Source organism: Rhododendron vialii, chromosome 4a (assembly GCF_030253575.1).
Source record: "Rhododendron vialii isolate Sample 1 chromosome 4a, ASM3025357v1".
In the NCBI taxonomy this organism is placed as follows: domain Eukaryota; kingdom Viridiplantae; phylum Streptophyta; class Magnoliopsida; order Ericales; family Ericaceae; genus Rhododendron; species Rhododendron vialii.
The window spans coordinates 34708153-34720629 of record NC_080560.1 but is presented as its reverse complement, the minus strand read 5'-3'; the positions used below and the strand labels follow the sequence as shown (position 1 = coordinate 34720629).

The following is a 12477-nucleotide window of genomic DNA, read 5'->3' as shown; positions in this document are numbered from 1 at the left end:
TGGTTGTCCTAACTTGGCACAATATTTCCTGCTATTCCAGTTTCAACCATAACACCCAGTAACATGTCAGTTTTATATTACCATAAGACATAAGTGTATCACAAATAAGTGATGAAATGATATGAAGTTTAGTCTAACCGGGCAAATAATTAACACCTTTGTTAACATATTTGTGTACAACATATAGCTAACTTGTTTTTCTCCATACTTGTACAAACTGAGTGCCTTGTGTTCTTTTGAGGCAAGTAAAATAGCTTTTGGCTTACTGATTAATTTTGTGTGTTCCACATTGTATGTCTTTCAGGCTATGGCTTTCATGAGGATGGACTAAAGGTATCGATGATTTTAAGTATGTATATTGATATTTGTTCCTGTAAAACACGTGAGAACAATTCCAAAAGCTGTTGAAATATTTAAATGTCGAATAATAAGCTGGAAGCTATTGCCTTCTTGAAGAATGGTAGCTAATCTATTACAGTTTTATGTGTTGCCTGTATAGTTTTCTTGAATGTTGATTTATCTTCTAGGCATTGTGCTTGACGTATGTCTTTTTGCAGGCTGGCCTAGTCGCGGCACATGGTATGCTCCAAAAAGGTTGTGCTGTTTTGAACAACCCTAAACATATGGTACCTTCATTGATGGAAACAGGAGCCCGCCTTTTTGTTACTAGGTTCCTTGGACAGTATATCTCTACAGGTTGTTTAATGTGAGTTCATTTGTTTCAGTGCTTATTATAGTGCTTATGAGTTATGAAAGATATTGTTGGAGTTTCTCATTATTTGAAATGTCCAATTGATCAAATTTTCATGAACTTACTGCTAATGATATAAAAGAAATGAAAAGAAATTGCATCTCAGCAATGACTGGCTATTGTCTATGTCGTTTTAAGTCCTCGCTTGATGATTATTGGTTTTTCCATGTGCCCAAGTCTACTTTACTTCACCTTTTCGTAGTCACTCTGTCTCAATATTGTACTTTGTTTTTGAATTCCATCTTGAAAATATAAACAGAAAGTTCTTTTGGTTCCACAGTTTATTGGAGGAAGGAGGTACAGTTTTCACCTTTGAAGGAGAAGGAAAGAAATGTCTTCTTAGAACTTCCTTGAGAGTTCACAGTCCCCAGTTTTACTGGAAGGTATTATCCTTTCACTTTGCTCGACATTGGTGTTAAATTATTAATAGATTAGGTTCACACGTCATTGAATTCAAGGAAGGGAGTCAAACATCTAAATGCGTAGAGGAAAAGAAAGGTGGAATTATTCTAATACAGGAATTGGAATAGTGGTTAAAGTTTTTTCAAGATTTCTGTGATACTCAATTTCTTTTTTTTGACAAGGATACTCAATTTCTCAGTTGGAATTCTTTTGACAGGTTGCGACACAGGCTGATTTAGGCCTTGCAGATGCGTATATAAATGGGGATTTTTCTTTAGTTAATAAAAATGAAGGTCTTCAAAACTTATTCATGGTAAGACAACAAATCTTATATGAAGTTCAAACCTCTAGTTTTGTTGTTCTCCTTCCTGAACTCTTCTGCAGATTTTCATTGCCAACCGAGATTTAAAGAATTCTTTCTCAAAGAAGAGGTAAATTTTGGTCAATAGACTTCTAATGATGCGACGCAGCTTTGCACTCATAGCCAAAGTCTCAGATCTTATCTTTGCTTTAGGGGCTGGTGGACACCATTGCTTTTCACCGCTTGTATTGGATCTGCGAAATATTTCCTTCGGCATGTATCACGACAAAATACCCTTACGCAAGCACGCAGGAATATCTCTCGTCACTATGACCTGGTATGATACATTGTTGTTGATTGGTTTTCTATTGGTAAAGCTCATAAGACCAAACCAAACCAAACTGAGCCTTATGTCCCAAGAGCAATAGAAAAAGATGAGAGGGGAAGAAGTTGTTCTTGGCATGGGGAGGTGGATACTCTGTGTAAGGAAAATCGGTAAAGTGTGGAATTTTCCAGCTAAAGTTTTTAACGGTTATATTGGCACCAATAGTCAGTGAGTATGAGATACAATACGTTGTCTGGTTTTTTTTTTATTGGACATGGATATGTAGGCCACAAACAGGGGGAACAAAATTACAATCAATAATGAAAATACTGAGAGGAGAGGCCATGTTAAAAGCATCCAACTCAATACCAATTGCCAATGAGAGGAGATGCCGCCCAGTCTCATATACTAGTTTTGGAGTAGATAATTAACCGATGTGGGACAAACTCCAACACTCCCCCGCATGTGTGACCCCCTACTCGCATGTGGAGAAGTAAACAAGCGATCCATATGGAGAAGTAAACAAATGATCCATAACACATGGATCCCACCAAAATTGGTGCAGTTATGCACAAACAAGGGGAAACAAGTTCCCCAAAACCCTAGCTTTGATGCTTTAACACAAGTTACTTGGCTGTGCAGCCTTTGCTACATTCTGTACTATTAATGAGGGGTTCACAATGTGGGGCTGACCTACTTCGTTTTGATTTTTGTGTTTGTAGAGTAATGAACTGTTTGCTCTTTTCCTGGATGAATCAATGACATACTCCTGTGCGGTGTTTAAGGTCAGCATCATCTTCTTTGTCATTTGTCTTCAAAAATAACTTTTTGGTCGTTGTTCTTTGAACTTGTCATATTGTCATTTGACTCATTTCCATGTTATTCTTTTATAGTCTGAAGACGAAGAGTTGAAGGTTGCACAGATGAGAAAAATCTCTCTACTAATTGAAAAGGTACGCTTATATTCAGAAATTACTTCAATTTCCACATTAGTTTGGTTTGACAGTTTGTTAATACTTGTTTTATGCCTGACCAACATAGGCAAGAATTGATAAGGAACATGAAATTCTTGAGATTGGATGTGGTTGGGGAAGCTTGGCTATTGAAGTTGTTAAGAGGACTGGATGCAAATACACTGGCATAACTCTATCGGAGGAGCAATTGAGATTTGCTGAAATGAAAGTGAATGAAGCTGGCCTTCAGGTGATGAAGCTCTTCTAACTCAGGATATGGTTTAACGTACAATAAAAGTCTCTCATAAACAAAACAAGTGCTTCCTATTATTGTAATCCATGATGCTGTTAAAAGTTTGTGTGGAAACAGACAGTTCTTGAATCATGTATGCCGTGCTTAAATAATCTTCGTTTCCCACTCTTGGGGCTCCATAGGGCTGTAAACAAGCCGAGCAGAGTCGAATTTTGTGATGTTCAAGCTCGGCTCGGCAAATAATGCTGGTCAGCTTGAGCTCGAGACGAGCTGTAAAATTATTGCTCGGGCTCGGCTGGCGAAATATTTCTCCAGCTCGGGCTCGACTTGAAATGGCTCGGAAATTTGGGCCCAGCTAACCAAGATACCGTGCAAGGCTTGACCTCTTCTTATACTGTGTTCTACACTCCTCACATTTGCTAAGAGTCCGATGTGGGACTAGAAGAAAAGGAGACATCAAACACGTTTGCTTTGAAAAACCACATGTTGATGAGGGTTTGCTTTGGTTTCATTTATCCCACATTGGAAAACCACATGTTTGGCATTCTTTTGTCTATAAAGCTTACTGCTCGAGCAAATCTTTTCACCAAATAATAATAATAATCTACACTAATAACAAGTATATTTTTACTACTATTATATGTATACACACACACACATGTATATGTATATTTCCTCCGTCCCACTTTAAATGTTCCATACGAGAATCTGTGCATTTTCAAACTCCAAAATTATATATATATATATATATATATATATATATATATCGGGGCGGTTCCGGGGACACCAAAAAAAACACCTAAAAAAACACCTCATAGTTCCCAATCAAATTTTGATGATCTGAGCCGCTCAATGTGATCAGAACGTGATCTTAAAGGTACCCATGAGAAATCAGCAAAAAAAAACGACCGGGAAGGGCTTGATCCGAACAGTTTCGAACAGTTTTTTATTGAACGGTTCAAATAAAAACTGCTTAAATCAAACATTTTCCGGTCATTTTTTTTGCTAATTTATTGCGAGCACTCCTAAAATCACATTATGCACACATTGAACGGTTCGGATCATAAAAATTTGATCGGGAACTATGAGATTGAGATTATGGGTGTTTTTTTAGGTGTTTTTTTAGGGTGTCTCTTGAACCGTTCCGTATATATATACACACACACACACACATACGGGGCGGTTCCGGGGACACCCAGAAAAATACCTCATAGTTCCCGATCAAATTTTGATGATCCGAGCCGCTCAATGTGATCAGAACGTGATTTTAACGGTACCCGCGAGAAATCAGCAAAAAAATGACCGAAAAGGGCTTGATCCGAACAGTTTCGAACAGTTTTTTATTGAACGGTTCAAATAAAAACTGCTCAAATCAAGCCTTTTCCGGTCATTTTTTTTGCTAATTTTTCGCGGGCACCCTTAAAATCACATTCTGCACACATTGAACGGTTCGGATCACAAATTCGATCGGGAACTGCGAGATTGAGATTTGGGGTGTTTTTTTAGGTGTTTTTTTGGGTGTCCCTTGAACCGTCCCGATATATATATATATATATATATATATATATATATATATATATATATTACTTTTCTTATTTTTTTTACACCAAATTAAAGTACTCATTGAATACTTTGATTTGGTGTGAAAAATATGTATAAATATATTTATTTGGGGTTTGAAAATGCACGGATTTCCGTGGAGGACATTTAAAGGGGACGGACGGAGTATATACAATGTATATAAATATTCAACTTGTGAGCCAACTCGAGCCGAGCATTGGTAAACTTGAGCTCAGTCGTTTACAAAACGAGCCAAAAGTCTTGGCTCGAGCTTGTTCGTTTACAACATGAACCGAGCCTAGTCGAGCTGTTCTCGAGCTACTTGCCAACGGCTCGGTTCGCTTGCAGTCGGCTCCATAATATCTAGAGATGGCTAAGTATAGAGTTGACTTCTATTAATACTCATCTTTAAGTTCGCTATTGGTGCCAATGAAAAAAAAGTCCTGTATTGTTTGTGTATCATTGTGCAGCAACTCTATTCTTTTTAGCTAAATATACATTACCCTTTCTACACTACACTTTGTAGTTAGAATTTGTGTTGCAAACAGTATGCATCAGAAGCTTAAAGATTGGTCCATTTCTACACTCTTAGATAAAGCATGCATCTTTGCGACCGATGATAAGTATTAGGTTTGTACTTCCTCTTACTATCTTGAAAACCGATTCCCTATCAGGACCGCATAAAGTTCCTTCTCTGTGACTACCGCCAATTGCCTGATACCTACAAATATGACAGAATTATATCTTGGTGAGTGAATTCATCTTAAATAACATCAGATCATAGCGTACTAGTCGTAGCCTTAATGACAATAATCTGTAGTGAGATGATAGAAGCTGTTGGCCATGAATATATGGAGGAGTTTTTTGGTTGCTGTGATTCAGTATTGGCAGAAAACGGTCTCCTGGTTCTACAGGTATGATATTTCTTCCTTTCCCCTATCCCGTTGGAGTTGTTATTTTCTATTGGTTGTTCCTTGTGTTCTGTGTTGAAACTGTTTTATGACAGACTCCTAGTCTTCCAAGCATTATTTACGATATTTAATTTGGAAAACAATCGTTCATCTCTTGGTTGCAATGGAATAATTTGATAGCTTTCGAACAAGTTTTCATTTTCCTGTCACTGGTTTAAAACCAGACCATTATATATTGAATCCATTTGGGTCAGTAGTGAATGTTGAGGCTTCAGCACTAGGTTATCAACCTATACCTCCATTGAAACCAAACCAATCCACCAAGTTAATACCAAATGCTCACTAGTTGTAAATACCAGTATACAGCAGCAGCAGCAGCAGCAAGAAGAAGTTTGCAGAAAGTATATTCAATTATATTCAGCCACCAAATAATGTCAAACTTACATCTAGGGTACAAGAGTTCTATATTTACGTAAGAGCCCCTAAACTATTACAAGAAATACAATAAGCGTACACTAGTTTCCACACTCCCCCTCAAATTGAGGCTGTTTCATTAGCATCAGTTTGTCAACAAGATATTCATGTCGAGCCCGAGTCATTGCCTTGGTAAAAATATCAGCAAGTTGGTGTTCGGAGGCAACATGGGGTAGTGTAATCTCACCATCCAAATATTTGTCACGAATAAAATGGCAATCTACTTCAATGTGCTTCGTACGCTCATGAAATACCGGATTGGACGCGATACGGATAGCACTGATATTATCTCCAAAGAGTGGTGTCGGAGACTGAATAGGGACACCTAATTCTTGCATAAGACCCCGAAGCCAGGTGATCTCACTACATGATGAGGACATTGCTCTATACTCTGCTTTAGCGGAAGACTTAGAAACAGTGTGTTTTTTCTTACATTTCCATGAGACAAGCGAATCGCCAAGAAATACACACCAACCTGTAGTGGAGCGACGAGTAGTAGGGCACCCGGCCCAATCAACATCAGCATAGGCCCGCAATTCCATAGAGGATTGAGAGGCAAAGAATAATCCTCTTGAAACAGTGTTTCGAAGATATCGAACAATTCGATGAACAGCATTAAGATGAACATGACACGGATGAGCAACAAATTGACTGACAATATGTACTGCATAAGAGATATCCGGTCGAGTCATAGTAAGGTAGATAAGGCGACCAACAAGCTGACGATAATAAGTCGGATCTGGAAGCTTATTACCATCATCTTGTTTGTACTTAACATTCATCTCCATAGGAGTATCCACACATTTTTCGTCAGTCAAATGAGCAAACTTGATCAAGTCCAAAGCATACTTGCGCTGATTAATACTGTACCCATATGATGAGTAATGAACTTCCAAGCCAAGAAAGTAGGTCAATGGTCCTAAATCTTTCATCCTGAATGATTGGCAAAGTAAATGCTTAAGCTTTTCAATGCCTACAAGGTCATCACCAGTGATAAGGATGTCATCTACATACACTAACAGAATAGTAACACCATGTGAAGAATGATGAGTGAACAATGAATAATCGTACGAACTTTGGATGTAATCAGCATCAAGGATGACCTTTCTAAACCGCTCAAACCATGCTCACGGAGCTTTTTTTAAACCATACAACGACTTCTTCAACCTACAAACCATAGACTTATCAGAGAAGTAACCAGGAGGAGGTTTCATATGGACAGTTTCTTTCAAATGTCCATGGAGAAAGGCGTTTTTCACATACATTTGAAAGATAGTCCACTTTCACATAGCGGAAAGGGCTACAAGCAATCGAACCGTAGTCATTTTAGCCACTGGAGCAAACGTTTCCTCATAATCAATTCCATACTCCTGTTTATACCCCTATGCAACAAGTCTAGCTTTATATCTATCAATGCTACCATCTGAATTCAATTTAACCGAAAAGACCCATTTACTGCCAATAATAGAAGTGTTGGGAGGACAAGGCACCATATCCCATGTGTCATTTTCGAGCAAAGCACTTAGCTCTGCATCCATGGCTGCCTTCCAACAAGGCTCACTAGCTGCTTGCTGGTAAGAAGTAGGAATATGTATAGAATCCAAAGAACTAAACAAAGAATGATGTGCTAGAAGACTAAGCCGATCAGGAGGACGAGTGGGATGAGTAGAGCGACGCAATGGAACAGTTGTTTCAATGCAACTGGTTCAATAAAAGTAGAGGAAGGAACGAGGGAACTTACAAGTTCGGATGAAGAAGACTGACCTTGCTCTGGTTGGTGAAAAGGAGAGGCTGTAGGATGGTCTGTTTTTCTCCGACGTTGATAGACCAACAATTGCTTTGTGGCATCAGTAGCACTTGCTGTATTATCCTCAATAGGATCCAGCGGCAACACACATGAATCCGAAAAATCAGGCAATATAGGAAGAGATGAGTTAGAGGATCGAACAATAGATGTATAGTATGAAATGCTTTCAAGAAAGATAACATGACGGGAGATGCGTATGCGGCGAATGCTAGGATCATAACATTGGAAACCCTTGTGATCAGGACTATATCCAACGAAAACACACATGGCAGCTTGTTTAGATAATTTCGTCCTTTCATGAGGTGGGAGATGGATGAAACACACACATCCAAAAACATGTAATCGAGAATAATCAGGATCATGACCGAACAATGAGCAATATGGAGACTTATCTTTCAAGACTGATGAAGGTTGGCGATTGATGAGATATACAGATGCGGATACAGCCTCTACCCAAAATGTAGAAGGTATATTCGAATCTGATATCAAGGTCCTTGCAACTGCTACAATATGGCGATTTTTCCTTTCAGAAACGCCATTTTGTTCAGGAGTATCAGGGCATGTTCTTTGTGATTGAATTCCCTCGGCTTTCAAAAAATTTTGAAACGCAGTTACCATGTATTCTCCCCTTGAATCAGAGCGGAGAATTTTTATCTTTCTTGGTGTTGCCCGATAATATTTGACTGTTGCGTCATATTGAGTTCGACACATAGATAAAAAAGTTTTGAAGTGAGAGAACACTTCAGACTTGTGACGCATAAAATATACCCATGTACAACGAGTACAATCATCAATAAACAAGACAAAATATCTATACCCTAGTCTAGACAGAACGGGAGAAGGACCCCATACATCACTATGAATCAAATCAAAGGGTGAAGTTTTAACATCAGAATGCACTGGAAAAGGCAAATGGGCACTTTTACTTAAAGCGCAACTAATGCAAGATTTATTAATACTGCCCAATGAAGAAAGATTATGTTTCAAAAAACCGGAACTAAACAAATTATCTAGCTTTTTGGCATTAGGATGCCCCAGCCTACGGTGCCACATATGCCAAATTTTATTGGAAACAGAAACATTAGAATCAGAATGAGTAAATAAGCAAGTGCCACTGGTTGGCCTCTTAAACTCCAAAGCAAACAGGCGACCAATCCTACGACCCTTCCCTTTCACTGTCCCAGTGCGACGGTCCTGTATAAGACATCCATCACGAGAAAAAGAAACAATGTGATCATCATCAACAAGTTGGCCCACAGAAACAAGATTAGTTGTAGGCTTAAAACATTGGGTAAATAGAAAGAGGATTTAGGTGTAACAGACAAAGATAGGTTGTTTATTCCTACGATTTCCAACTTGTCACCATTTGTTGTAAGGATCTGGTTATGTCCTGAATAAGGTTTGGCGGACGAGTGACTCGCATGTATTCCAGTCATGTGATTGGATGCACCCGAGTCAATTATCCAAAGAGGATTGATTACCGGAGATAGATGAGAATTTTTACCAGACAAGCCAATAGCAGAGAAAGCCGAGGAAATAGCCGAGGATACAGAGCTTTGTACCAACTGTCGAATATCATCAAAAATCGGTGTTGGTTGACATCCCACTGTGTCGGAGCTACTAGAAGAGGATGCAGTTAACTTTGCATTATTACCCGACCCATCCAATGGAACGCTCGCGGCATGGTAAACACAATGATTTGATTTCTTTCGGTTGAAATTTTTGCTCCTTTTTTGTTGAAGATCTAGACAATCCGTCACAATGTGGCCAGCCTCTTTGCAATAGACACAAGTGTTCTTCTTTTTACAGTGTGATACGACATGGCCAAACTCCTTGCATTCGAAACATTGTGTCTTTGAAAAATCCTTTGGAAGAGGTTTTCCTTAGCCCTGTTTGGCAATGAAAACTGACTCTACAGTCCTTTTCCCTTCCAGAGTAGCTTGTGTTGCTATCCTTGTCTCTTCACGAAGGACATCTCCCAAAACCATATCCATTGTTGGAAGCGTCCCATGATTTAAAATGTTCGCCCGAATATTCTCGTAATCAGATCGCAGTTTCATCAAAAACTGCATCACTTTCCTCTCATCGTACACGTTCTTGAGGCTTTGTATACAACAAGCATTGGTCATATTTGCCAGGTTCACAAACTCATATTCAGCCCATAAATCCATAAATTAGCAGACACGAAGTGGGTACAAACACAAAGTAGGTTAGGATCAAAGAAAAAGAACAAGACACAAGATATATTAGGAAAACACTGACTTCATTAGCTTGGTTCTTACAATAGGCAAAGCCCTCCTTTTATAGGCATAAGGAGTTGGTAACAGTACACCTATATACATCATTCATTACATCATGGAATAGTACCATATATAATTGAACATTACTGTTCTTACATCATGCCTGCCACGTCCCTATTTATTACTTTTGATAACATACTTTACTTTCCACATTAGCATTTATTTCTTACATGCTACTTTCAACCTTACGTACTACTTTACAATACAAGACAACAGACCAATAATATTCAACAGTGCCAGCATAATATTCCTGGATACTTTTCTCACCATGGTCATAGCAAAAAATATCATTCTCAATCTGGAATTTTCGTGCGAGGTTGGATTGTTGGTACACCTTCTCAAGGTAATCCCACATCTCTTTCACTGTACGAAGTCCTCTCATGGGAATTCTAATGTTGGTATCCACCGACCCCAAAATCCATGAAACAACTTTAGCATTATTCACCTTCCATTCACTTGTCTTTTTAACATCAGTTGCATTAGGTATTGCTTCAGTTCCGTCAACATAACCCCACAACCCTTTTCCCTCAACAAAGAACTGAAAGTGGAATTGCCAAATTGAATAATTTTTCCCATCTAACTTTACAGCCAAGGTTTCCCCTCTATCAGAAGCCATTCGAAAATACCGAATAAACCTGAGATCGAAACTCGAACAAAGAAAACCTAAACCTTTGAAGAGGTTCTGGAAACAGATCAAGACTAGGACAAGAAAAGAGAATTAATACTCCTACCTGAGATCAAAACTCGAACAAAACCTAATCCTTTGAAGAGGTTTGGATTGGAGTATGCTCTGATACCATGTAAATACCAGTATACAGCAGCGGCAGCAGCGAGAAGAAGTTTGCAGAAAGTATATTCAATTATATTCAGCCACCAAAAAACGTCAAACTTATATCTAGGGTACAAGAGTTCTATATTTACATAAGAGCCCCTAAACTATTACAAGAAATACAATAAGTGTACACTAGTTTCCACACAAGTAACTTGTGAAATAGTGAAAAGATGACATGCAGGCTAAATTGACATCGGATTTAACATTGACCATTTTGCTAACGGATAAGAATGGTTGATTTTTTCATAGTTCATATCAATACCAGATGAGCGGTACGATGAGTACAGGCAAAGCTCGGATTTTATAAGGGAATATATTTTCCCAGGTGGATGCCTACCTTCATTGAGTAGAATAACATCAGCAATGGCTGCTTCATCCAGGCTCTGGTAAGCAAACATTGTTCTTCTAATTTGTAATTTGTTGTTATTTCTGTTCACAACACACTTCAAAATCTCTAATGAAGTGCTTTGAGTGCAGTGTTGAGCACCTGGAAAACATAGGGATACATTACCACCAAACACTCCGATGTTGGAGGAATAACTTCCTAGAGCAACAGAGGTAAAGAAACTAAACAGTTTGATGCCTGTCACAATTACAACCGTATACAGTCTACCACTAGAACTACAGAATTATGTATTAATACATCTTATTGCCGTGACATATGAATTTCATGTGAACCTAGCTAGGATTAGAAGGGTATAAAACACTTGAATTTGCTAATCATACGACTAGTATGATTGGTTTTTAAGTCCTTGAAATATTGTAGAGATTGATTCTTGAGCATTTATATTGGTGTTTTTAGCGCAATCATGGCATTGGGGTTCAATGAAAAGTTCATCCGGACATGGGAGTATTATTTTGATTATTGTGCAGCTGGCTTTAAATCAAATACACTTGGAAACTACCAGGTATTACTCTCGGTCTTCATACTATTGCTGTTTGTGTTCCATCCTCTTGTTTAAATTGTTTGAAAGTATCAGCCGTCCTTCCATCAAGTCTAATTTGTATGCATGAAGAAAAAAACGTTTTTTACGTGTGGGCATCATTAGTTCGAGAGATTGATGATACAAACAAAAGTAGTTGCAATAACCATTCATTGGAATTCAAAGCAGAGTTATTACAGAACAAATTTTGGTTTTTAGCTTGAGAAAGAATTTGCGTAGGTTGTGTAGAACTTGTGGAAGTGAAACAGTTGCACTAAAGTAAGCAAGAAAAGGAGAAATGAAAGAGATTGTGAGAAAGAAGAGCAGCGTGTTGATGCAATAAAAGAGCTATTAAGTTGTGTCCTTGTCCACTTTTTTAATGTACCCTAACTATCGTGAATCTATGGAATGTGCGAAAATAGCATCATGTGTTGATACAATAAAAGGGAGGTTGCATTGTCTTATTGTCGTGCAATGTACGACAAACAAAATAAATTAAAGGGTAAATTTCATTTACCTCCCCTGAGGTTTCCGACAACCCCAAATGCCTCCCATTCTTTTACTGAAATTGCACTGTCCTCCCTTGAGGTAATGGTTTGGATTTCAGATTAATCTTGCCGTTATTTGTCCATCTAGTTGACTGACGATTCTTGCTGATATCATTTAGTGTTTGCACCCATTCCCT

The 12477-nt window shown here is 38.4% G+C and overlaps 1 protein-coding gene across 8 annotated transcripts in view; it reads left to right on the top strand.

Moving 5' to 3' along the window:
- Positions 1-12477, top strand: part of LOC131322860 (uncharacterized) — a 37999-nt gene that overhangs the window by 19689 nt on the left and 5833 nt on the right. For 5 of the 8 annotated variants that reach the window (XM_058354392.1, XM_058354393.1, XM_058354395.1 and 2 more), the window contains 14 exons: positions 305-333; positions 558-706; positions 1032-1134; positions 1371-1466; positions 1538-1584; positions 1668-1791; positions 2502-2564; positions 2673-2732; positions 2821-2982; positions 5220-5293; positions 5366-5459; positions 11119-11255; positions 11347-11427; positions 11672-11777. In XM_058354392.1, the coding sequence (XP_058210375.1) occupies positions 305-333; positions 558-706; positions 1032-1134; positions 1371-1466; positions 1538-1584; positions 1668-1791; positions 2502-2564; positions 2673-2732; positions 2821-2982; positions 5220-5293; positions 5366-5459; positions 11119-11255; positions 11347-11427; positions 11672-11777 (1325 nt within the window). Of the gene's footprint in view, positions 1-304; positions 334-557; positions 707-1031; positions 1135-1370; positions 1467-1537; positions 1585-1667; positions 1792-2501; positions 2565-2672; positions 2733-2820; positions 2983-5219; positions 5294-5365; positions 5460-11118; positions 11256-11332; positions 11428-11671; positions 11778-12477 lie in introns of those variants that run through there. The other 3 variants (XR_009198980.1, XR_009198981.1, XR_009198982.1) reach the window with 3 other exon arrangements.